A 26336-nucleotide genomic window follows, 5' to 3' on the forward strand; every position below is an offset into this window, starting at 1 on the left:
TGCCCCATCTCTTCTTTAATTTGCTTTGTCCAGAGTTCTTATCTTCACCTTTAAGGTAAGACATTCACATAGTTGTCATCACTGTTCTCTGGGGGAAAAAGCAAAGGACCATCCATGAGACTTCATGCCCAGAAGCTATGTTAACCAACCCCACTCAAGGGAAAGAAGACCAGCATTTTTCTTTTCTTTTTTTAAGAATGAACTTTTAAATAAATGATCCTAGGATCAATGGATATTTTCTTTTTATTTATTTTTTTTTTTAACTTTTCCCATATTTTTATTGTTGTTTTTTAGTGAAGCCACCTTGGTTTTTTTTTCTTTTTTGGGGAGAAGGGGGTATTATTGTTGTATAGTTACACATAACATACAATATAATTTGGCCAATATCATTCTCCTCCCATTCCTCCTCTCCTGGTCACTTTTCTCTGTTCTATTGATCTCCCTTCAGTGTTCATGACACACAGCAATCTTGGTGCCATATCAAAGTGACATCTTCAAATGGTGGGGGTACCACAGAGTTTTTCTGGAAAAATAGGGGGTTCCTTTATAAGCTAAGCTTTAAAGTTTCCAGTACTAGATATCTGCATTCACCATGGAAAATGAGTGCCTTCATCAGAAGCTTGCTCTAAAGAGGCAAAGGCAACGGGAGGAGGAAAATAAGGTCAATGGGAGATATTTCCCTTTCTGTAGATGAGTATTTGGGAGCCCACTCTGCAAGTATTGACCAAACATGGAGAACTGGTGGGGAGATTCTTGCCCAGGTCTTGGGGAATATTTTTGAGTGATTCTTTCTCTTCTTGGGTTTTGTGACCCAAGGCTCTATCCTCTGTCCTCCCTGGCTAGCATATCTGATCTCACCACCATCACCTGCCCACTGGCAACTACATCATTTTCCATTGATAATGTAGCCATACATTTAACCAGAAAAGATCAGGATTAAATGTCTCTGGAAGTCAAATTCAAACCACATTGCAACTGAGAGGTACTAGATTCTGTTGAGAGCAAATCTTAAGGGTGAGGGTAAGAAATAGTGGCTGCTAGTGATAAGATTTAAGACTTCTCAGATAGATTGTCTTCTCTCAAATTTACCATTATGGTTTCATATCTTTAGGGATATATCTGAAATATTTGTCAGCTATCCCTTTATAAATGGATGCTTATTAAATATTGGAAAAAAATGTAAGAGAATAAATGTGAATGAGAGAGTTGAAGTAATTTTCTTATTGGAAAATCTGTCCACGTGTTCATTTATTCCCAAACTTAGCAGATTGCATGAGGTCACAGAATGAATTCAAAGCCAGCCCAGTACCCTCTCTTGCTATTTTGGCTGCCCAAACACAGCTGTCCACCACTTGTAGGGGCTGGAAGACATTATTTTTCAATAAAATTTAAATTGCACTTAATAGGATGAAGCTTTTCAGAGGTAATGTCATGGGAAAGGGCATCTATTTGTATTGATTCTGCCAAGTAGGACATTGGTGGAAATAGGTTGAAGGCTCCTTTCTGATCCCACAGGAAAGCTTTTATCTTATATACCATTCAGTTTAACTTTCAATCTTCTCCTTCTTAAGCTGGGACTGCTTCTCTTTATTGGCTTTGAAAGGTGAACCACCAGACCTTGGTTTGGCTTTTCAAACTTGGAGATCAATTCCTTTAGGCTTGGAAAGATCTGTTTTGGAGTACCTTCCAAAGTCTGCAAAAAAACAAGAAAGGAAGTCACTCATAATCTGCAATTGTGTGTGAATTGTGAAACTTCCTGAAATAGCGGTTCTCAGGGTTGCTTCTGAGAGTGGACAAACTGAAAACAAGAGGCCAACAGCTCATGTTTAAGAGCTCACACCAACTGCGATTCATAAAGACTGTGTTTCTGAGTCCAGCTCTGACTTGAGCTACTCTGAGTAAAGAGGATTTACAATCAAGAAATATGCAACTTGGACTGCAGTGTCAAGTCAGCCCTATCCTTGGCAAGTTTGGGGGCAATTCTTGTCGCAGATACACTGTAAAGGGGACTGCTCTAAGAGCTTATTTCAGACTTGTGCCCTGCTGGCAAGCTTTGCTAGGGAACTAACTGAGGTGGACTTCTGATGGGAAATGCAAAACATGCAATTTACATACAGGATGAATTCAGAATCCCCCCAAAAGGTTGCGATTTAAATTGAAAGGAGGAACATCAACTTGACTCAGTAAAATTGTGAATAGTTTTCTGTTTGTCAGCTGTAAACCAAATACTATTTTCTGATACAATCCTATAGAAATAATTTTTTTAGAAAAGAATTTGCTTCCTCTACCCTTATGTATTTAGTTATCTTGATCACCACTGTGGTTATCATAGGGCCACTGTGTTGGGCTACAAAGAAGGGTGTTAATCAGGTTTTCTGACATGCAGTATAAAGATAGTGATGTAGGCTGACACTGAAGTTGTGTACAGGAGGTCTCCATAATACAGTCACTTCAACCCATCATCCACAGCAGGCCTCTGAAGACAGGCTTTCTTCTTAGAATGCCTTCAGATGGTCACATCTTGGGTTCAAGAGATGATCTCAGGTTTTCCTCTCCCAGGTTTTGCCTTGATCGGCAGGAGTCCTTATGTGTTCTCACCTGAATCTTGTAATACCCATGTCTCTCTCTGAAGATTCGGTATGTATAGACAAAATTTCTAAACCTGTGAAAAGATGACTGTATGAATCATAATGTTCTTATATACAAATTTAGGCAACATGTCTCATTAGATTTTTTAAATTCTTTTTTAAAAAATATTTATTTATTTGTACTAATCAATAATACAAGACAGCAGAACGTTCTTTGATTCATTGTACTCAAATAAATGGAGCACAATTTTTTGACTTCTCTGGTTGTATTCTCACCCGATTTTATATGCAATGCTTTTATCAATCTTGGATCCTGAAAGAAACTGGTCAATATCAGGCCCTCTCATCTGGAGGAATTTGAAAGACACAGGGGCTTTGAAATGGGGAGCTCTATTGTTAGGATGGAAGTCTTGACTCTGGCAAAGAGAGTAAGGAGAGAGAAAATTTACAGCTCCAGTGGTCTTGGTGCTTCACCCTAGCTCTTTCACCTAGCTCTAGGTTGACAGAACATATAAAACACCATTGAGCTATGCCCATGCTATTTATCAATGATTTCTCATTGACTGCATTAGAGAATGTTGGGAATTTTGTCCAAGCAAGTGACGTATTGTGCTCTTGTTTCTCATTGGAATAGGAGTCACTGGCTAATCATCTAATCATAATTTAGATAATGGACCCATTTTAGCAATTTTCGAAGCAAGAAATAAAATTCCATATTGAATTCTTCAATTCTAAGATATTATCAATGGTAAGATACATTATTAATTTCTAATAGCTTTCCTGGAGAAGAGTACAAACATTAAATGAACCCGTCAACTATTGGACATATTCTGATTTCACAGAACATTACAATGTAAAAAAAAAAAAAAATAGAATCAAAAACATTGAATGAGGCTCAAACTTCCTGATACCCGGCCCTCCACCACCCATACACCTATGCCAAAGAATGAAATGACTCATTTTTATATTCAGTTTTTAGTTATAGGTGGACACAATGTCTTTATTTTACTTTTTGTGGTGCTGAGGATCAAACTCAGTGCCTCACACATGTAACCTAGGGCCAGAACTCTACCTCTGAGCCACAACTCCACCCTGACTCGTTCTTTTTTTTTTTTTTTTTTTTTTTTGACTGAATTGGTAAGTCAGGTATCTATTTCCAGCTTTAAGGTACAAGTATCACACTATAATTAATCACTAATTGTCTGGAGGTTTTGGTAATTGATTTCAAATCCTGATCCTTTCTGGGGGGGGTCTCATGAGGCCAAAATAAGCCAGTGAGTATCACATGACAAGTGTGATATAAAACCAAAAAGTTATATGACTGTCCACGTGTGACAAAGTATTCTAGACTGGGAAGAGGTCTCAAAAATGTTTTTCCAAAGACATATTGTTTAAATTGGGATCTAAACAAAGTCTGTAATTGCATTTGGTTAATTCCACAGTTTTTTGTTTGCTTGTTGTTTTAGAAACTTGTTATCATATAACCTATACTAAATTCTTAAATGTATTTATTTTAATTATATTATTAAATTATCTAAGGTAATCCTCACTAGAGGACTATGAAAAAAATAAAACATATGGAGGTGCTATGTTAATTTGATTAAAAGCCAAGATACAAGACAGACATTGCTCAAATATGGTCTTATTTTTTTGCAAATTAGAAAATTCTAAAAGGAGTAACAAGCTACATTACATTAATGCTTTATAAGAAATTAACTTACTGAACTTGTGACACCTATTCTTGCTTATTTTGGAATGCTTTCCAAAAAACACTATGAGGCTCTGGGTGCTGTGGTGCACACCGGTAATCCCAGAAGCTCAGGAGTCTGAGACAGGAGAATTGTGAGTTCAAAGCCAGCCTCAGCAAAAGTGAGGCACTAAGCAATTCAGTGACCTTCTGTCTCTAAATAAAATACAAAATACGGCTGGGGATGTGGCTCAGTGGCCCAGTGCCCTTGAGTTCAATCCCTAGTACCACAAAAACAAAAAACCAAACACTGTGAGATTACAGAGCAATGAGTTTAGTAGGTTAGTATGTATTTTATATGATTATACATACATGATATATTTATGACAAGATTTACATGAATTTATGACAACATGATATGATTTGAATGTCTGTGTACCAAAATTCATGTAGGTTTCTTTTATTTATTTATTTTTTGTGGTTCTGGGGATGGAACCTAGGATTTCATACATGCTAGGCATGTAGTCTGCCTCTGAACTATACGTCCAGCCCCCTATTCAGTAGAAACCTAATCTCCACTGTGGTGGTATAAAGAGGTGGGACATTTTGGAAAATGATTAGTTCTTGATGACAGCTATCATGAATGAGATTAATGTCCTTATAAAAAGGCTTCAGAGAAGAAGAAAAAAGAGGGAGAAAACTCAAATTACTAAAATATGTGATGAAAAAGAAAATATCACAATGGACATGACTGAAATACAGAAGACAATTGGAAATTATTTTGAAAATTTATATTCTAATAAAATAGAAAATATTGAAGACATCAAAATATTTCTAGAGACATAAGACCTACTCAACTCAATCAGTAGGTCATACACAATTTAAACAGATCAATTTCAAGAAACGAAATAGAAAACACCATCAAAAGCCTAAAGCCTACCAATCAAGAAAAGCCCAAGACCAGATGAATTGTTGGTCGAATTCTACAAGACCTTCAAAGAAGAATTAACACTAATGCTACTCAAAGAGTTCCATGAAATAGAAAACTCATTCTAAGAGACCAAAACCTAAGACACGTCAAGGAAAGAAAGCTTCAGACTAATATCCCTAATGAACATACATGCAAAAATTCTCAATAAAATTCTGACAAATAGCACACAAAAACATTAAAAAGACAGTGTACCACAATCAAGTGGGGTTCATCTCAGGGATACAGGATTGGTTCCACATATGGAAATCAATAAATGTAATTCATCATATCAATAGACTAAAAACAAGAATGAATGACCATCTTAATAGATGCAGAAAAAAACATTTGACAAAATACAGCAACCCTTCATGTTCAAGACACTAGAAAAACTAGGGATAGTAGGAACATACCTCAAAATCATGTAACTTATATATGCTACACCCAAGGCCAACATAATTTTGAACAGGAAAATTGAAAACATTCCCTCTAAAAACTGAAACAAGGCAAGGATGCCCTCTTTTATCATTTTTATTCAACATCATCTTTGAAACTCTAGCCAGAGCAATTAGACAGAAGAACTTAAAGGGATACAAATAGGTAAAGAAGAACTGAAACTATCACTATTTACTGATGACATGATTCTATATTTAGAAGATTCAAAAATTTCCACCATAAAATGTCTACAATTAATAAATGAATTCAGCAAAATAGCAGGTTATAAAATCAACACCCATAAATTGAACACATTCCTATACATCAGCAATTAACCCACTGAAAGAGAAATTAGGAAAACTACCCCATTCACAATAGCTTCAAAAAAATAATACTTGGGAATCAATCTAACAAAATAGGAGAAAATCCTCTACAATGAAAACTACAGAACACTAAAGAAGGAAATTGAATAAGACCTTAGAAGATGGAAAGACCTACCATGCTGCTGGATAGACAGAATTAATATTGTCAAAATGCCCATACTACCAAACGTGTTATAAAGAGCTAATGCAATTCCTATTAAAATCCCAATGTCGGGCTGGGGATGTGGCTCAAGCGGTAATGCGCTCGCCTGGCATGCGTGGGCCCGGGTTTGATCCTCAGCACCACATACAAACAAAGATGTTGTGTCTGCTGAAAACTAAAAAAAAATTAAAATAAATATTAAAACACTCTCTCTCTCTCTCTCTCTCTCTCTCTCTCAAAATAAAATAAAATAAAATCCCAATGTCATTCTTCAAAGAAATAGAAAAAGCAATCATGAAATTCATTTGGAAAAATAACAGATCCAGAATAGACAAAGAAATCCTTAGCAAGAAGAGAGAAGCAGGAGGCATCACAATACCAGATTTTAAACAATACTATAGAACTGTAGTAACAAAACAGTATGGTATTAGCACCAAAACAGACACATAGACCAATGGTACAGAATAGAAGTCAGAAACAAACCCACACAAATACAGCTATCTCATACTAAGCAAAGGTGCCAAAAACATTCACTGGAGAAAAAATAGCTTATTCAACAAATGGTGCTGGAAAAAAATGGAAAGCTACATTGTAGCAAAATGAAATTAAAACTCTATCTCTCACCCTGCACAAAACTCAACTCAAAATGGATCAAAGACTCAGGCACTAGAACAAAAAAGTGCCTACTAGAAGAAAAAAATGGGCCCAAATTTTCACCATGTCAGCCTAGGATCTGGCTTCCTTAATAAGACCCCTACAGGGCAAGAAGTAAAATCAAGAATCACAAAATGGGATGGATTCAAACCAAAAACTTCTTCTCAGCAAAGGAAACAATCAATGGGAGAAAATCAGAATGGGAGAAAATCTTTACCACATGCACCTCAGATAAAACATTAATCTCTAAGATATACAAAGAACTCAAAAAAAGTTAACACCAAAAAAAAAAAAAAAAAAACCCCAAATAACCCAATCAATAAGGGGACTAAGGAACAGAACAGACAATACACAGAAGAAGAAATACAATCGATCAACAAATATATTTCAAAATTTTCAACATCTCTAGCAATTAGAGAAATGCAAACCAAAACTACTCTAAGATTTCATCTCACTCCAGTCAGAATGGCAGCTATTATGAAGACAAACACAATAAGTGTTGGCGAGGATCTGGGGAAAACCTACACTCATACATTGCTGGTGGGACTGCAAATTGGTGCAGCCAATATGGAAAACAGTATGGAGATTCTTTGGAAATCTGGGAATAAAAACACCATTTGACCCAGCTATCCCTCTCCTCGGACTATACCCAAAGGACTTAATAACAGTATATTACAGGGACACAGCCACATCAATGTTTATAGCAGCACAATTCACAGTAGCTAAACTGTGGAGCCAACCTAGATGCCTTCAGTGGGTGAATGGATTAAAAAAATGTGGCATATATACACAATGGAATTTTACTCAGCAATAAAATAGAATAAAATCATGGCGTTTGCAGGTAAATGGATGGCATTGGAGAAGATAATGCTAAGTGAAGTCAGCCAATCCCAAAAAAACAAATGCTGAATGTTTTCTCTGATATAAGGAGGCTGACTCATAGTGGGGTAGGCAGGGGGAACATGGGAGAAATAGATGAATTCTAGATATGGAATGGGGGTGGAAGGGGAAGGGAGGGGGGTAGAAGGGGAAGGGAGGGGGCAGGGGATTAGCAAGAATAGTGGAATGTGACGGACATCATTATCCAAAGCACATGTATGAGGACACGAACTGGTGTCAACATACTTTATATACAACCAGAGATACGGAAAATTGTGCTGTATATGTGTAATAAGAATTGTAATGCAAAAAAAAGTACATGTATAAAGACATGAATTGGTGTGAACATATTTTATATACAAATATATGAAAAATTGTGCTCTATATGTTAATAAGAATTGTGATACATTCTGCTATCATGTATTTAAAAAATAAAATAAATTAAATTTTAAAAAATTATACCCCATTTATGTATCATATATCAAAGTGTTCAAACGCATTCTATTGTCATGTGTAACTAATTAAAACAAAAAAATCTATAAAGTTAAAAAAAAAAAAAGGCTTCAGAGAGCTGCCTGTATCTTCTGTCCATTCTGCCATGGGAGGACATGGTGTTTGTTTCCTCCAGAGGACAAGATGCCATCTTGGAAGCAGAGAACAAGCTCTTATCAGACTCCAAACTCCCTGGTGCCTGAGCCTGGACTTCTCAGCCTCCAGAAATGTGAAGAATACATTTCTATTATTTATAAGTTATCCAGTCTAAGGTATTTTGTTACAGCAGCAGGGACAAACTAAAATATATGACTATGGTATGATAGCATAAACAAAAATTTATTTTTAATGCTCCCTGTTCTACTTATTTTTATAAGTGCCATTCATAAAACTTTTAAAAGAAACACTTTTTTCCCCCAGTGTGCATGTATATGAAAGATTTGTAAAAAGACCATGGTTCCCCTGGTCTTCTACCTGCACTAACCCCCTGCTGGCACTCCCCGACCCCCGCCACCATTAGTGACATGAAAGTCTCTCCCCCTGTCACCTCGCCACTCACCTTGCCTCCACTCTCTCCCTGTTGAATTTGTTAAGCTAATTTCATTATGCCCCTTTTCCTTGTGTGCCAGTCATTTCAAGAACCACTCAGTCTGGCAGGTTTGCCTTATCTTCTGCATTCTAATTCCACAAGACTATCTATAGGCTTTGTCTGTTCCCTTCTTCCTCTCCTGAAATCCTTCCACTGGGTTCCCTGGAATTCAAGCTTCACCATCCTCAAAATCCTCTCTACCTTCAATCTCCTTTAATCACATCCCTCCCTTTCTCGTCACCTTCTTGCTCTCAAAGGAATCTGCTGTCCCTCTTACCCTGGGCACTGCTTCCCCTATTTCCCTAAAATGCTACTTCTTCCTCCCACCTCCTTCTCACTATGGGCCTCACTATGGGCTTCACGAAGGGCCCTGGGATTGAGGCTAGTCTTCTGGCTCTCAGGGTTCTTCAGTGCAGTTTTCTTTTCTGAATCCACAGCTTTGAGTTTCATGTCTCTAAATTATTTCACCTACTACTAGAATCACCTTCATCTTTTGGTCTCTAGTTGTAGCTCAATGTCAGTCTCACCATTATTATTCTTGTCTAACTCTTGGCAATTTCAATTCATACATAGAGGGTTCAACAGCCCAATTTCTTAGATCCTTGATCTTCGCTCTTCCAGTGATCTTGCTCTCTACCTACCTAAGCCACTCACTTCATAACCAACACTGGTTACATAATTTGCAGGCCAGGGCAAAATGAAATATAGGGTCCCTTGTTTAAAATGAAATTATTAGAAATTCTGAGATGGTGATGATGTTTGATGATATTTTCAACATATCATGGGTTTGTTGGGAGCATAACCCCTTCATAATTCCAGGAGCATTTTACCTCGAACTCTTCTACTGAAATAGCAAAACAAGAATGTTGACTAAATTCCAACTTGTTGTATGCAAATGAGGTGAGAACATGGATCCAGGTAGAATAGTTTTACTTTAAATTAATGAAGCCCTCACTTGGTTTCTTGATGCTTCCAGGGAATCATTTTTTCCCCCTTTTCTCCTTAAAAATGATTCTATACCTTCTCTTGTCTCCATGAATCCCCACTATAAGCTTTCCCATCCTCATTCTTTCCTGTTATATTATTATTAATATTTTTGATGTTTTTATTAGTGCACTATAGTTCTACATAGCATTGGGGTTAATTTTAACATAATCATACAAGCATGGAATATAATTTGATTCATTTCACACCCCAGTACTTCCTCTTTCCCTCCCCTACTTCCTCTTCCTGTTCTCCTTCCTCTACTCTACTGGTCTTTCTCTGTTTATTTGTTATTTTAAAAATCAGTTCCTTCTAGTTAAAGGCAGAATTCACTGTGGCATATTCATATTGTACATAGCATAATTTCGTCCATTTCATTTTGCAGTTTTTCCCTTTGCCCATCCCTCTTTCTTTCCCCTCAACCCCCCTTTTCTCAGCTCCACTGATCTCCCTTCTATTTTCAGGGGATTCCCCCTCTCTTTTATCCCTTAATTTTCTCTAGCTACTGCATATGAAAGGAAACATTCAATCCTTGCTTTTCTGAGTCTGGCTTATTTCACTTAGCATGATGTTTCCATCCATTTATCAGCAAAGGCCATAAATAAGTAGAGAATTCTCAGACTTGTACCACCATACCTGTTAACATCTGTACTCACATACCCTGCCATTTTTACTACAGATAAACTTTGCATATATCTCTGAAAGCTAATCCCTCTTATTTCCAGTGAAGGCATATCCTCTTTCATCTATTTAAGAACATAGTTTTAGCAATTCTTTCCTCTCTGTCCGACATCTTTAATTATTATTCTTTATATAACAGCCTGGGCGATTTTTTTTTTTAAATGTGAGTCAGATCATGTTGCTTCTCTGTACAAACATCTAGGCTTAGAATAGTCAGGTCAATTTGGGAAAAGAAAAAGACTGGAGTGTATCAAGGGCATGTCCTATCTTGATAAATCTTTTTCTTATCGTCTTTCTTTTTTTTTATATAAGCTATAATTAAAATAGTGAGAAACTAGTTTCAGGGCAGAAAAAGATATTAGTGGCATTCAGTAGTCCAGAAACACATCCATGCACATATGAAAACTTGAATTGTGACCAATCATAGCAGGTTGGTGGGCAGGGATGAACTATTTGTTAAATGGCAATATTTTCATATGGAAACAGATAAAACTGGATTAGACTATAATTGAAGACTCAGTTATGAAAAGGCAAAACATTAAACTTCAGATAAATAAATATAAGTGAACAACATAATGACACTGAATTAAGAAATTTTTAAATCAGAAAATGCACAAGCCATAGAAAAGATTAATTCACTTTAAGAATGATATTATCAGTGCATATTAATGAGCATGGTGAGAGTCATTGTGACAATTTCATGACACATATAACACACTTTCACGGTATCCACCTTACCTGTTTCCCTTTAATGAATTTATTTTTTAAAAATTAAATTTTTTGTTTATCAAAATATACTATTAACAAAGTGAAAAAGTTCACAAATTGGGAGAAGATAATTGTATATATCTCATTATATATAAAACTAATTCTTCTTCTTATATATAACAATATGTAAAGAGAATAGAAATGCATAATTAAAAAAAGAATGCCAATAAACACTGCCAATCAAAGGAATGCAAATTAAAAAACAATTAGTTTAAACCAGTTTGGCAGAAATGTAAAATTTACTAGTGTAAAATATTGGCTATGACATGGAGCTATAGAAAGTTTTAAATACTAATAATGTAATGTCTCTGAGAACAATGTGGCAAAACTTAGTAAAATTGAAATGTTTATAATTTGAGTCCAAATTTCTATTCTATGAGATGACGATATTGGAAGAAAACTGATGATGCCATGCTTTAATTATTTATTAATAAGCAAAGGTTGGTAGACTGAAATATTTAATACACTTAAAATATAAAAGATCACAAATACTTAAAAAATCAAGTAATTGTATAAATTAATAAAAATAGATATATACTTTTCTAATAGGAATTACTGCATTAATTAAAAGACAATATTTAAAACAAAACTCCTTAAAACTTAATAAATTTTTATTAATCTTGAAAAATTGAAAAAAAAAACCAATAGCTTTTTTCAAGTACAATTGTGTGATAAAGAAAAAGGAGGGATAGCAGAAGGGATGAAGAGAGGAAGAAAAGAGGAAAAAAGAGAGCAGGGTAAGGGGAGGGAGAAGGAAGGAAGGAAATGTACATGAGTGGTCTCATTTTGCATGGTGAGCATTTCTTTTTGTGCAGTTTTCCAGCTATTGGAAAAATTCTGTTTACCTTAGTTGTGAAATGGTAAGTACCCAAATACTTTCCTTTGACCTGCTCATCTTCAAATAATCCCATCTTTCTTTTGTAACCATTTTGAATTTTTATCGGAGTTGATACCTTTGTGTTGAAAGCAAGTTACAAATTTTATTACTTAAGTCTTTAGTAATCTTGATAAATAATTGTCTTGATTCCAGATGGTTTACCATCTGTTCTGTTTTTATCCAAAAACAAGACAATTAAACAGATAAAAGGGCTCGCTACTAAGTATTTATTTGCTTTGTAATCAATGTCTTGAAGTTCAATATTTTGAGGGCAAAATTACGCTTTTTTTTTAGTAATTATCTTTTGTGAAGTTTTTATTTTCTTGCGTATTTGAAAAATTTTAGATGCTTCAAGAAACTGACCTAATATGAATATAGTCTAAAAGTTTGTATCCCTTATATTTATTGCGTGTGTTGGGAAGTGTGGAGGGGGGAAGAGGTGATTCTCATGGGGAAGTGAGAAGAGTTGGTGGGTAGACGGAATTTACTTGGAATATTCCTGTCTTAACGTCTCAAGTGTTCTCATACAGCTATGATATCTGAGTCAGTGAGAATATTGATACCATGCCAATCTGCATGCCATAGTGACCAGCCCATGTGCCATCTTTGCCATCCAAGTTTTGTCCAGAGAGTTGGAGGTACAAGATAGCTGAGTTTTTATTCTGAGCACTGAGTGCTTCAGTTGAAGTGGCTTGGGATGGGATGCTCCACTGGGGTAATAGAAAGGACTTCTGAAAAATATCATCCAGTACTATCCAAACCTACCACTAATCATCCTGAATACTAATTATCCTTTTACTCATTTACAACTCACACTAGGCTGTGAGCTTCCCAAAGCCAGAATCAGGGTGCCTGCTTTGTTCATTCTAGCACATTGCCTGACTCATAACACATATTCAGTAAATAATTGTTGAGTTTCATTGAATGATCTTAAAAAGAAATGTGCCAAGCCTAAATGAAGAAATCGTACCAGGAGATATAATATTTCACCGAATAGGGAGACACAGTGTTTTTAAGTGGAAAGAGTACTAGTAAAAATATGAATTCTTATCAAATTATGTTTTAATTGGCATTCCTAAGCCCAACTAAAGCTAAAATATGGATTTGTTCCCTTGTTTATTCAAGTTTTTTTAAATTTCAGCTGATCAGAGATTTTTTAAACCACTAGCAAATCCCATCCTTTTCTCCTTTTACCTGTTCTGGTTTTTTGTTTTTGCTTTTATTTCATATGTACTTCTAGCAACATTCTACATTTATACAAGCTTTTAAAAAGCCAATTTAGAAATGTTCATTAGGGATAAAAATGTCTTCATCACTTTGACCAAATATTGAACTATAATTTATTCTATGTAAGTTATCAGAAATATGGATTATGACATAAGCCCAAGGGCTAAAATATTATCAGCATCTATGATGATGAAAAAGTAGAAATAATTTACATATCCAAAATATTAGAAGATGGTTAAATAAGTCATGTGCTTTTACAGATCAGTTCTTATGTAGACATTAAATAACATTCATAATAATTTTTTTTTCAGTGCTAGCGATTAAATCCAGGGCCTTGCAAGTGCTATTCTACTAAGTTATACTCTCAGCCTCAAAAGAATTTTTATGGCAGTGGAAATGCCATGATATGACAGTGTTAAGCAAAACAAAAAGACCAGATGCCGAATTTTATATAGAGTTTGATACCAAGTATGAATAAAAAAGACATACAACAAAGACCACAAGAAAATATTATAAGTATGAACAAAACTTATTTTAGTAGTAGGTACATGAATGACTTTTTTTGTGTGTGTTTTTGTACTTGTTTTTTCTTCTTCTTTAAAAATATACAGGGCATGTGTTTACTTTTCAAATTAAAATACTCAGGAAAAAAGGAAGAACGTGAGTGAGTTAAACTTTACCTTTCAGGTTGAGAGCAAACAAAAAGCTGTGTCCATATTTTTCAACCTTAGCATATTTTATTTTTATTCTTTTCCTATGAAGACAGGAAAAACATCAATGGTGTTTTTCTTACTTTCACATAGCTTTCAACATAACATTTTTGATGGCAGATGTATGAGTTGGATCCCCCAATACCAACCCATTCTGCAGTGGATATCAGCTGGGTGTTTTCTACTCTAGTTCTGACACTAACTGGAGATAGTGTCAGACCCCATAGGTTGAGACCCCAAGACTTCCCCCTGCTTCAGATTCCACTACCAGGTTGTGACCTGTACTTCTGATCAACTAGCTATATACTCCCCTCTTTGGGTTTGATTAGTTTGGCAAAAGGGCTTGGCAGAACTCAGAACAACACTTTACTCAGGTTTATAAATTTATTATAAAAGATATTACAAAAGATACAGATGAACAGTGGATAAAAAAGATAGATAAAGAGAGGTATGGGATGGGAGGTGTGGAGCTTTCGTGCCATCTGGGCTTGCTACCTCTATGAATTCAGCTATTTGGAAGCTTCCTGAACCTAGTCTTATGGCTTCTTTATGGAGGCTTCATTACAAAGGTATGATTTACTAAATCATTTATCCTTGGTGATAGATTCAACCTTTAACTCCTTTCCCCATTCATTTCCCAGGAGGTTGGGGGTGGGGTGGGACTATTCATGCCTTGTACTTTTGGCAACCAGCTCCCATCCTTAGGCTACCTAGGGATTGCCAGTCAATAGTCACTGTTGTTGGCTCTTATCCCTCCAGAGATTCCAAGAATTTTAGGAATCTGTGCTAGGAAACTGGATGAAGACTAAATATATGTATGCATGTATGTATCTATCATTACAAATCAAAATATCACATTTCCCTCCCCAATCCTCTTTTTCTCTGATAAGTTTTATTGATTTTCACCATGAGTGATTTTATTCCCTCATGAACATTGATGATCTCCAGGGACATTTTTATTTGTTGAAAATTGGAAGAGAAAGTGGCTACTGTTATCCAGATGTTACTAAATATTTTATGATGCCCAGGGCATTCCCTGCAACAAAGAATTATCTAGTCCAAAATTTCAAAAATGTCAAGGTTAAGAAACTCCAAGATATACAAAGGAATGAAGAGCACCAGAAAGGACAAATATGTGAGTAAAAGAAATCAAATTTTCTTATATGTAAGTTACTTTAAGAGATAATTATTTACTTAAATCCAAATAACAATGTGTTATAGGATTGATAAATATATATAAATAAGATGCATGACAATAATAGCACAAGGGCTTGGGTGAATGAAAGTGAAAGGATGTTACCACAGGGAAAGTGGTATAAGATTACTTAAATATAAGTTATGATAAGTTCAATAGATACAACATAAAGACATAAATAAGAAACTAAAAAATCAAAGAATTATAGCTAGCAAACTGCCCGAAGAGATAATTTGGAAATATAAAAAAATAATCAATCCAAAAGTAGTCATAAAGAGGAAAGGGGAAACAAAGAATAGAAGGGATAAATAGATTGTAAACTTAAAACTCATACTGTCAATCATCAATTAAGCATCCCAATTAAAATGAAGATATTGTCAGATTGGGATAAAAAAACCAAGATCCAAGAACATGGACCTCAAGAGATCTGATAAAAAGACAAATAGATTAAAATTTAAATGATGAAAATAATTATATATATTTTTTTAATATTTATTTTTTAGTTTTCGGTGGACACAACATCTTTATTTTTTTTTAATTTTTATGTGATGCTGAGGATCGAACCCAGGGCCCTGGTCATGCCCCGTGCATGCCAGGTGAGCGTGTTGCCGCTTGCGCCACATCCCCGGCCCAAAATAATTATATTTTAACTTTAATAAAATTAAAACTAGCAAAATCAAAGTAGATTTCAGAGCAAATAATATAACCAAGGATAAAGAAGAGAGCCCATAAAATAAAATAAAGGGCCAACTAATTAAGAGGATTAATAATTGTGTTTATGCATCTAAATATTTATGTTTCAAAAGTAAAGCTGATAGAACCACAAGAAGAAATAGATAATCTATGACTACCGTCAGAAATTTCAACTCCTCTCTAAGTAATCAATTGAACATGGAGAGAGAAAATTAGCATAAGAAGGAAATAAATACAAAATCTGAAATTATTAAAATATACATGAGAAAAACCAATAAGGATAATAAAGCCAAAATCTGTTGTGATGATAAATACAATTGACAAAGTGGTTGTCAGATTAATCAGGAAATAGAGACGACACAATTTACCAATATCAAGAATGAAAGAAGCCGGGTTGGTGGTGCACGGCTACAATCCCAGTGGCTAGGGAGGCTGAGGCAGCAGGATCACAAGTTTGAAACTAGCCTAAGAACAGTGAGGTGCCAAGCAACTCAGAAAAACCCTGTCTCAAAATAAAGTACAAAATAGGGCTGTGGATGTGGTTCAGTGGTTGAGTACCCCCAAGTTCAATCGTCTGTGCCCAAAAGAAAAAAAATGAATAAAGATGTGAAATCACTGCCAATTCCAGTATTAAAATAATAATGAGATATTATGATATTATTATTATGATATTATTATCCTACTTCAATAAATTTGATGTCATCAATTAAATGTAAAAATTACTTAAAAATGCAAACTCCCAAAGCTCATCTAATAAAAACATAGCCTGAGTAGCCATACATTTATTAAAGAAATTGAATGTGTAGTTAAAAACTTCCCCACAAAGAAAACTCGAGGTCCAGATGCCTTTATTGTTGACTTCTACTAAACTTTTAAGGAAGAAATAACAACAACCACAAAGTCTCCCATAAAATTAAAAAGGAAATCCTCCCAATTTAGTTCATGAGGTCAGCATTTCTCTGATATAAAAAACACACATAGACATAAAAAAATAAGGACAAAGACTATGTTTCCTATTAAATAGATGTAATAATTCTTACCAAAATTTTAACAAATCAATTCAATCGATATATTCAAAAAAAACAACAATATATCATAATTAGATAGGAATTAGCTCAAGTTAAACTGTAAGGTTTTTTGGGGGGGGGGTGGGGGGGATGGGGTCACCAGGAATCGAACTCAGAGGCACTTGACCACAGAGTCACACCCACAGCCCTATTTTGCATTTTATTTAGAGACAAGATCTCACTGAGTTGCTTAGTGCCTTGCTTTTGTTGAAGCTGGCTTTGAACTTTTTTTTTTTTTTTTAATATTTATTTATTTATTTTTTCAGTGTTCGGCGGACACAGCATCTTTGTTTGTATGTGGTGCTGAGGATCGAACCCGGGCCGCACGCATACCAGTCGAGCGCGCTACCGCTTCAGCCACATCCCCAGCCCTGGCTTTGAACTTTTGATCCTCCTTCCTCAGCCTCCGGAGCTGCTAGGATTATAGATCTGTGCCACTGCACCTGGCTGCATGGTTGTTTTTAATATTTGAAAATCAATCACTATTGACTGACCAACAAACTAAGAACAAATATTCATCTTAGTTCATGAAGAAAACTATTTAACAAACTTCTGTGGTCATTTCTTATTTAAAACAAAAACAAAACTAAAACTTCTTAGCTCTACTATGAATAAAAGTACTAAACTCATACTTATTAGTAAAAGACTCAATGATTTCATCCAAAGATTAGGAAATGACAAGGAATTTTATTCTCATCATTTCTATTACATATTGTTCTGGAAGTTCCAGTCAGTTCAATACAGCAAGTAGATGGTATGTATAAAATCATACAGACTCTACAAAAAAGGCTAATTCAAGATACAAGCCTAATATATAGAAATTGCATTTCTTTTTTTAATATTTATTTTTTAATTGAACAGCCTTTTTTCACTTATTTATTTTATGTGGTGCTGAGGATCAAACCCATGGTTTCACACGTCCGAGGCAAACACTCTAACGCTGAGCCACAACCCCAGCCCTAGAAATTGCATTTCTATTTCTATACACTGAATAAGTAAAAAAGTGAAATTAAAGTTCATGATTTAAAATAGTATTGAACGTAAGAAATCTTAGGGATATATTTCACAAAAGATTACAGGACCTATTACAGAACATTTTTAGGAGGAATTAAAGAAGACCTAAATAAATGAAGAGATTAAACTGGGTTTATGGATCAGAATCAATATTGTTAAGATATTGGTTCTACCCAGATTGAGCTATAGATTCATGGACTCTCAATTTAAATTCTACAAGGCACTTTTGGGCTTTATGTTGTTTTGGGTGATGATTGACAAGCTGAATACAAAGTATGTATGAAAATACTAATGGCCTAGGATAATCAAAATAACCTGAAAAAGTTGAAGGTCTTACTTTATCTGATTTCAAAAATTTTAAAGGGATAGTAATCAACATAATATGGAATTTACATAAAGATAGAATAAAGATCAATGGAGTAGAGTGGAAAGCTTAGAAAACAGAGTTGAAGTTGACTGTACCAGATGTGAAACTGAAGGTACAGAATAAAACATAAAGTCTTTGTAAATTAAGTGAAGCAAGGATTTATTAGATATAACCTCAAAAGCATGGCCTATAGAAGAAAAAAATATAAACTGGGTTGCATAAAATTAAGAATCTCTATACTGTTAAGAAAATTTCAAAAAAATCACAAACTAGGAAAAGATATTTGTGAATCACCTACCTCGGAAAAGACTTGCATTTATAATATGTAAAGAATTATCAAAACCCAATAATGATAAATAAATAATCTAAAAATGTGCAAGCTATTTCATCAGAGAAATTAGGTGAATGGCAAATAAACACAGGAAAAAATACTCAGTATCATTGATTATTAGTGAAATGCAAATTAAATTCATGAGATACCACTGCATGCTTAATACGATGACCATTCCATGTGCTAGTGAGAATGTGAAGCAATCAGATCTCTCATATAATGTCAGTGGGAATGGTGAAATAGTGCAATCAGTTTTTGAGACAATTTGGTAGTTTCTTAGAAGGACAAAATTACACAGAACAAATGACTTTTAGCTATTCCAGTCCTAACTTTTTTTTTATCTATCAGAAATTTAAAAAATAGGCTCACCCAAAGACTTAATCATAGATATGTGTAGCAACTTTTGTTGTAATAACCATGAATGAGTAAAGCAATGGTGATATACTCCTAAAATGGAATACTATTCAACAATAAAAAGTGCAATATTCATACATGTAATTACATAGATGAATCTCAAAATAATTATTCCGGTGAATTCAGAGATGGAAAAGATTATATATACTTTATGATTTAATTTATATCAAATTCTAGGGAAAAACATGTTAATTTTTAGTGCCAGAAACTAAATCAAGGTGGCTTGGGATTTGGGGTGGGTAGGAAGTGTAGTAAAGAGAGATTGCCAAGAGGTATAATGGAAGTTTGGGAGGTAATGGATCTATCTGTTCATTATTTTGGTTTTGGTGATAGTTTCAAGTATTATGCATATGTCAAAACTCATCAAATTGTACATTCTAATTTTATGTCAATGACATCTCAATAAAAATGTAAAGGTCTTTTTTGGCATAGAAAATCAGATAAATGAATTTATTTTTGTATAAGAATATAAACCAAATTTAAGTTAATTTTACTTTTATGCTTTTCTGTTTTCATGGTTGTTTTTTGACATTAGATAGGAAAAAAAAGTGTTTTCTTTTTTTTTTTCAAGATGCAGTATTTTTTTTAAAAGTGTTTTCTATATTTACTGTCATGTACTCAATAAATATGTGGTGGCTTGACCCCCGGGATGGAAGTGACAAAGTGGAGCCTGAATTTTTGGGTAGCCTGTAGAAATCTCCAACCTCATGTAAGACATGAGAAATACAGGATTTATAAAAATGACTTAAAGCTTTAGTATTAAATTCTCAGTGAAGTTCTGGAAAGGCTAGGTACTCTAAGTTTCCTTTACCTTTGAATTGTTTTACTCATTGTGATGTAGTTTTAGCCTTTGGTTATTACATGAGGTTCTGGGCTTGAATTTCTGAGCCCTTCATTAATTTATGAACAGTTTGTAGGCGAGCAGCTGGTTTCAGGCTGTGGCCAGTGTTGTGGGGAAATTTGTTCCAGTATGTGTTTTGAGCTTTATTTAGTCAAAAGATCAGTTGAAGGAAATGGAAATAAACATGCCCTATGATGTCAATTATATGGTCTACCTTTTTTTAGGTCGTGACATTCTTTATTAACTTGGGTTAACTGTTTTAACATTGATATTTGTTAACTTTGGGTTAATGTTTTAGGACTTTTGACTTCTAGCCTTTTGCTGCTCTTGATTGGAGTGTGTGTTGGTGTAATCTTTTATTGTACGAATTTGTTAGTGTGTGGAAAAAAATTAAATGTTTAGGATTTTATCCCAAGAACAAAGATGGACAAAATTTTAAAAATATAAGTACAAAAATTGTAATTGTCCCAAATTACATTTGATCTATTGCAAAAATACAAAATAAATGTTAAAAATAAGTGTATGATTATGTTTACATTATGGTATATACAAGCAATAAAATACTAAGCAATCATTAATAGATGATGTGTATCAACTTAATCTGAGCTGCAATGATAAGTATAATACGTTGAAAAAGATAGATTGCAAACTGTCGTGTATAATGAAGCATTTATGTGCATAGTTTTTTCATTGTTGTTGTTGTTGTTTTTGTTTTTTTTTTTTTTTTTGGTACCAGAAATTGAGCCCAGAAATGCTTAACCACTGAGCCAAATCCTCATCCCTTTTTATTTTTTTGTTTTGAGACAAGGTCTCACTAAGTGGCTTAGGGTCTAAGTTGTTGAGTCTGGCTTTGAACTTGTGATTTTCCTTCCTCAGCCTCCCAAACTGCTGGGATTACAGGTGTGTGCCACTGTGCTCAACTGTGCATAAATATTTGCTTATATAGAAGAGAAGTCTGGAAAAAAGAGAAGTCTGGAAAGATATGTGTTGAAATTTTTTAAAATGGTGATTTCTAGGTGGTGAGAGTAAAATAATTTCTGTTTTTTTCTTAATACCTTTCTCAGAACAACAGAAAGATAGTGCCATTATACTCCTGAGCAAGGACAGACAGGAGTTTGGGCACCAATCTTTCTTACCTGCAGTCTTACCTGGCACAGGGGAAATGGATAAAGGCAAAGTACATAAAAACATATTAACAGTTTGGCCTCGGGCAAGTTATTAAATCAGAAGCTCTAGTTTCTTTCCACACAAAATAGAAATAAGGGTATGATTATGTTTAAATTGTGGTATATACAAGCAATAAAATACTAAGCAATCATTAATAGATGATGTGCATCAACTTTATCTGAGCTACAAAGTATAATATGTTGAAAAAGATAGGTTGCATACTGTCATGTATAATGAAGCATTTTATAGAAAGTCCCTCCTTTCCCTTAACTCCACAGATGAATCCTCTCCATCTCCTAATACCCACCACATTTTGGTTTTACTAATTGCAAAGGCAAAACCACTTTCAACTTCCTGATACTCCCAAAGTCACACAATATAGATGGTGTTTGGCGTGTCGGGGTTTTCTAGACAATCTATCATGTTGTGAGATCAGATACCATTTCCTGTCCATGTTTACCACATAGCTTTCTGGCCAGTGCTGTTTGCCACCAGGCAAATACTCTCTGAGACTTCTTTCCTTTGCTTTTAACTTCACTGTAGTATCCTTGTTTAGGTCTCTGAAAACATGGAAGTTGACATATTGCCATTCTAATGCAGCAAAGCAGAAAGAGCTGCTCATCTCTAGCAAGCGGAAAGACAAGATTCTACACATTAGGGTACACTGCTGAGCCCTCAAGTTCTCTGCTAGTTCCAAGGTGACCACCTTGAACATAGCTGAGTGGAGCAGGGGATATGGGTAAAGGCAAAGTACCTAAAAACATATTAACAGTTTGGCCTTGGGCAAGTTATTAAATCAGAAGCTCTAGTTTCTTTCCACACAAAATAGAGGTAATGTCACCTATCTCAAAGAGCTTTGCAAAAGACAAAGGAGACAATCCATGTAGCATGCTTAGCATAATTTTTGCTTCATAGGAAACCCCTATGTGGTGGCTCTTTCTATATAGAAAAACTATGTAGACAAACAGGCTAATATTTATGTTATATGGTAATTTTAGATTTGCTTACACAAATTTTATTATGATTGGATGCCAAAGGCCTTGAATTTGCAATACTCCTGTCTCAGTCTTCCAAGTCACTGGGATTACAGGAATGTGCTATATAATGCCTGGCTATAAGGTTTTTTGTTTTCATCAAATTGTCTCCTCTTACTGGAATGTAGCTTCATAAGACCATAAACATTGCCTCTAGAATGTATCATTGTTTTACCAATATTGAGGACCATACTTGGAACCTAACAGGTGTTTAGTGTTTGCTTGTTGAATGAATAAATGAAGGTTCCATTCCTCCTCCAACACCTGTATCTAGTAATGTCTTGCTCTTCACGCCTCGACAGGTAAGTCACTCTTTGCTCTCAGCTCTCAGAGTGCCCTAATGATAGTCCAGTCATCACAATTGTCAGAAACATTTCAGTCTGTTTCCTTCTTATTTTCCTTACTAGGATCTGACCTATGTTGAAGGCATTAACTGAGTGTTTGGGGGACTTCAAAGTATTGTTGAACAACCCAAATTGAGTAGTCCTTACTGATCTGGGTGATAATAAACTTTCACAAGGACCACAATGAGGTGTACATGGGGCATTTGACTTGAGCCTTATGCCTGAGGGTGCATGAAATTTTGCCTAATTTTCAGTGACCTGGGTAGAGAGAGGAGGGCAAGAATTGACCTTGTGCAGGCACCCAATAAGTATTTATTCTTGCCTTGCCATTTGATTTATCATTTTTTTAGCATGTCTTAGTGACGTTTTCTTTAAATGAATATGTAAGTTGGCCTGATACACTGCAGAGAAGCTGAGAACAAATGCCACTTTCAAAGAGAATCCCAGCATAGACCATGGTCTCTGAGATCCTGGTCAAGGTTTGTTCTATCTCTGGCACATCTCTTGCAACTTCTTTTTGTGTTTTTCATTTCCACTTGTCTCATCATATCAAGTTCTTTACTGTCTCCCATCCCAAAGCAAGACAATCTCTGTTTTTATCATCTCCCACTTCAGTCCATTCTCCATGTCAGTTTGAAATTCCTAAAACTTGGCACTTCCCTGCTCAAAAGCCATTCGTGCCTCCTATTTCCTATAGAATTATTCCTTTTAAATTCCTTGATCTCATCCCAACCTACTCTTCAAAAATCTGGTTTTCAAACTTCCTTTGAGGAACCTGTATAAGTTGTATGTGCTTAAAAATATCTGACTTGGATATTGCTACCGCCTCCCCTCCCTAAAAATGCATTCCACCTCATTTCCTTGTAACCAAATTGCATCCACTCTAAGTCCCATCTCCAGTCTACCTAGGAAAACTTTCCTGCTCATATATTCTGTCCTTAAATTCAAATAAAAACTCTCTTTTCTGGGAATTTTACTTTATCCTTATTTTATTTATTTAAGACATTTTGGACTGCCTAAAAAAATATAAAAGCGCCAGGCATGGTACACATACATATAATCCCAGCATCTTGAAAGGCTAAGGCAGGAGGATCACAAGTTCAAAGCCAGCCTCAGCAACTTAATGAGGGCTTAAACTACTTAATGAGACCTTGTCTCAAAATTAAAAACTAAAAAGAGCTTAGTGGTTAAGTGCCTCTGTGTTCAATCCCCAGTACAAACAAACAAACAAACAAACAAAAACAAGTACTATATTGAAATTCCTGTAGAATTTCCCCCAGAAATACAATGTTTGGGTAGAGAGTGAGGAGTCACTACATTTTTTATAAACTATTAAAAACAATTTGTTGTTTAAAAATGAAAAAAGAAACAGATGCCTACGTACAACAGGTAAACAGTGCAAATAAGTTATCAATGAAAAAGTGAACCTGACACTCTTCTCCCAATCACTCCTAAATTCCCCAGACATTTTTTTTCCTACTCTGGGGATTGAACCCAGGGGTTCTCTACCACTGAGCTACATCCCAGTCCTTTCTATTTTGAGAGAAGTTTTCACTAAATTTTGCTGAGTCTGACCTGGAACTTGTGATTCTCTTGCCTCAGCTTTACACGCCATTGAGGTTATGCCTGACTAACACAATCTCTCTCTTTCTCTCTCTTTACTCAAATAGGGTCATATTTTGCAGCTTGTCTTTTATTTTTTTTATTTTTTATTTATATATGACAGCAGAATGCATTATAATTCTTAGTTCACATATAAAGCATAATTTTTCATACTTCTGGTTGTATACAAAGTATATTCACACCAATTAATGTCTTCATACATGTACTTGGATAATAATGTCCATCACATTCCACCATCATTTATAATACCATGACCCCCCCCCCACTTCCCCTTGTCTTTTCAACAACAATAAATCTTGGAGTTTTTTTTTTTTCATAACATTTGTGGATTTATCCAATCTTGCCTGATAGAATTTTGCTGATGGTAGAGATGCCCTCCTAGAGACACTGAGACCCTTCCCAATTTGTGCAATCATAACTCTGAAGAAAATTTTTATTAGTAAAATCTTGAGCTACATTACTGGTTAAGAAGCCTGCATCAGCATGAGCATAAATGTCCTCTGCTCAACAGTAATTACCTCTGGGTAGTCTTAGTTTTTACTCATCTCTTAAAGGTCCCACTGCTTCTTAACATTGCCACACTGGGAACCAACCTTCCAACACACAAACCCTTAAGGGACAAACCGAAGCAGAAACTACCAATGGCTAAAAATGTATATAAAAACTTTCCCACCATCACTTTTCACTTGAAAATGTAAACTGAGAACACCTTAGGGCTATCAGGCTCATGCCTGTATCTCCAACACCATTTAAAAAAGCGAACATATCCTTACATATTCTCTTAGTATTTATAGTCACTTTTGTCTTTACAGTTCTCAAGTTCTAAGAAGCACACAAGCTCATCCAAAGAATGATGAAGATTCTTTGCCTGGCCAGACTTTAGTCAGGCTTCTGAACCTTCTCCTAAGCCCATCTGTGTATTTCCTTATAAAAGTCAGCTATCAAAGAACTCTGCTAAGTCCATTTAGCAAGAACGCTTATCTTCAATATTTGATCAGCCTTAATGTCTGATCAGGTTCTTCATCTGCCAGCACGCCCCAGTTGATGTATGATAACTCTGGCCTGTCTTCCCCTAGAATCCTTTTAGGTTAGTTTAGCTGTAATTCTTCTTATCTTAGCAATATTTCCATCCACTGACTCTACTCCTTTGTTATACATTTTCACTTGCCCAATGCTGCATTCAAAGTTGAGCTCCATCCCTCTTCCTGCTGCAAATCCAATTGCAGTGGTCAAGTGATCTGAATAAAGTTTTTCTCGCCATGCTCTAACAAGTGTCAATGAATAATTTCACTATAACAGAAAACAATTTGTTTTTAATTTTTCATAGGTAGAATAAAGGGTTTAGTTTTATAAACGGGAAAATATACAAAGTCAGGGGATCTCCACTGATATCTGTTCAGGATGACTTTCTAAATTGAGTGTAAACAATTTCTTTCATCAAAATACCTCTGATATTCTGGCTTAGAATCTTACACTTAGCATAGACCCTGGAAATACCAGCTAAATTTTAATACTAACAAATCATTTGAGAAATCTGCGTTTCTGTTTCTTTATTGATAAAATGCTGACTGCTTCTGCTTCTCTTGATATACCACAAGAAAAATGAAAAGAAATGATTTATGGTGAAGCCCTTTACAATCTAACAAAATATGAAACATTTGTATTTTTACGTTTGAAAAAGGCTGTAGCAGAAATACAATCTTTCAGATTGGAATTTTATAAGGGGCCCCTTCTCCACACCAAATAAACAGACCTGTGAAGGAGAGGATGTTTCTGACATTTCTACCTTCTCTCTATCTCACATGTTTTTCTTTCCTTTTCCTTCTCACCAGTGCCAATTCTGCTGCTACAGAGTCTGCTCATGTGGTATTCACACCAGGGAGAGGAGAGCAGGTAGAAGAGCAATGGGCACATCCCTTCTGTCCTGTCTTGGAAGCTTCTAGCTATTTGGGGCTGCAACACAGTGAAACACAATTCCTCGACTATGTGGCTGCCATTACTGCAACCAAAGCCAGATTTCTAATGTGCTGAAAATGAGGCTACTCACGAGACACAGAGGCACAGGACTCCTGGCACAGACTCGCTGTCTCTTAGCAGAAAGCTGCCATCCACTCCTTCCTTGAGCAATAAGATCTCACAGTCTCGCTTGGTCAGAGGGCCGTGGTAGTAAGGTAGATCCATGA

At 35.3% G+C, this 26336-nt stretch overlaps 1 protein-coding gene across 1 annotated transcript; it reads right to left on the minus strand.

Annotated features, from left to right (window-relative positions):
- Positions 1 to 26336, minus strand: Sh2d1b (SH2 domain containing 1B). The gene is made up of 4 exons (XM_076863243.1): positions 26201 to 26336; positions 2599 to 2662; positions 1537 to 1693; positions 1 to 88 (listed from the first exon to the last, which is right to left on the minus strand). The coding sequence occupies exons 1-4, from the start codon at positions 26332 to 26334 to the stop codon at positions 51 to 53; spliced, it is 393 nt and encodes a 130-aa protein (XP_076719358.1). The 5' UTR covers positions 26335 to 26336; the 3' UTR covers positions 1 to 50.

The sequence above is a fragment of the Callospermophilus lateralis genome, chromosome 7, assembly GCF_048772815.1.
Source record: "Callospermophilus lateralis isolate mCalLat2 chromosome 7, mCalLat2.hap1, whole genome shotgun sequence".
In the NCBI taxonomy this organism is placed as follows: Eukaryota; Metazoa; Chordata; class Mammalia; order Rodentia; family Sciuridae; genus Callospermophilus; species Callospermophilus lateralis.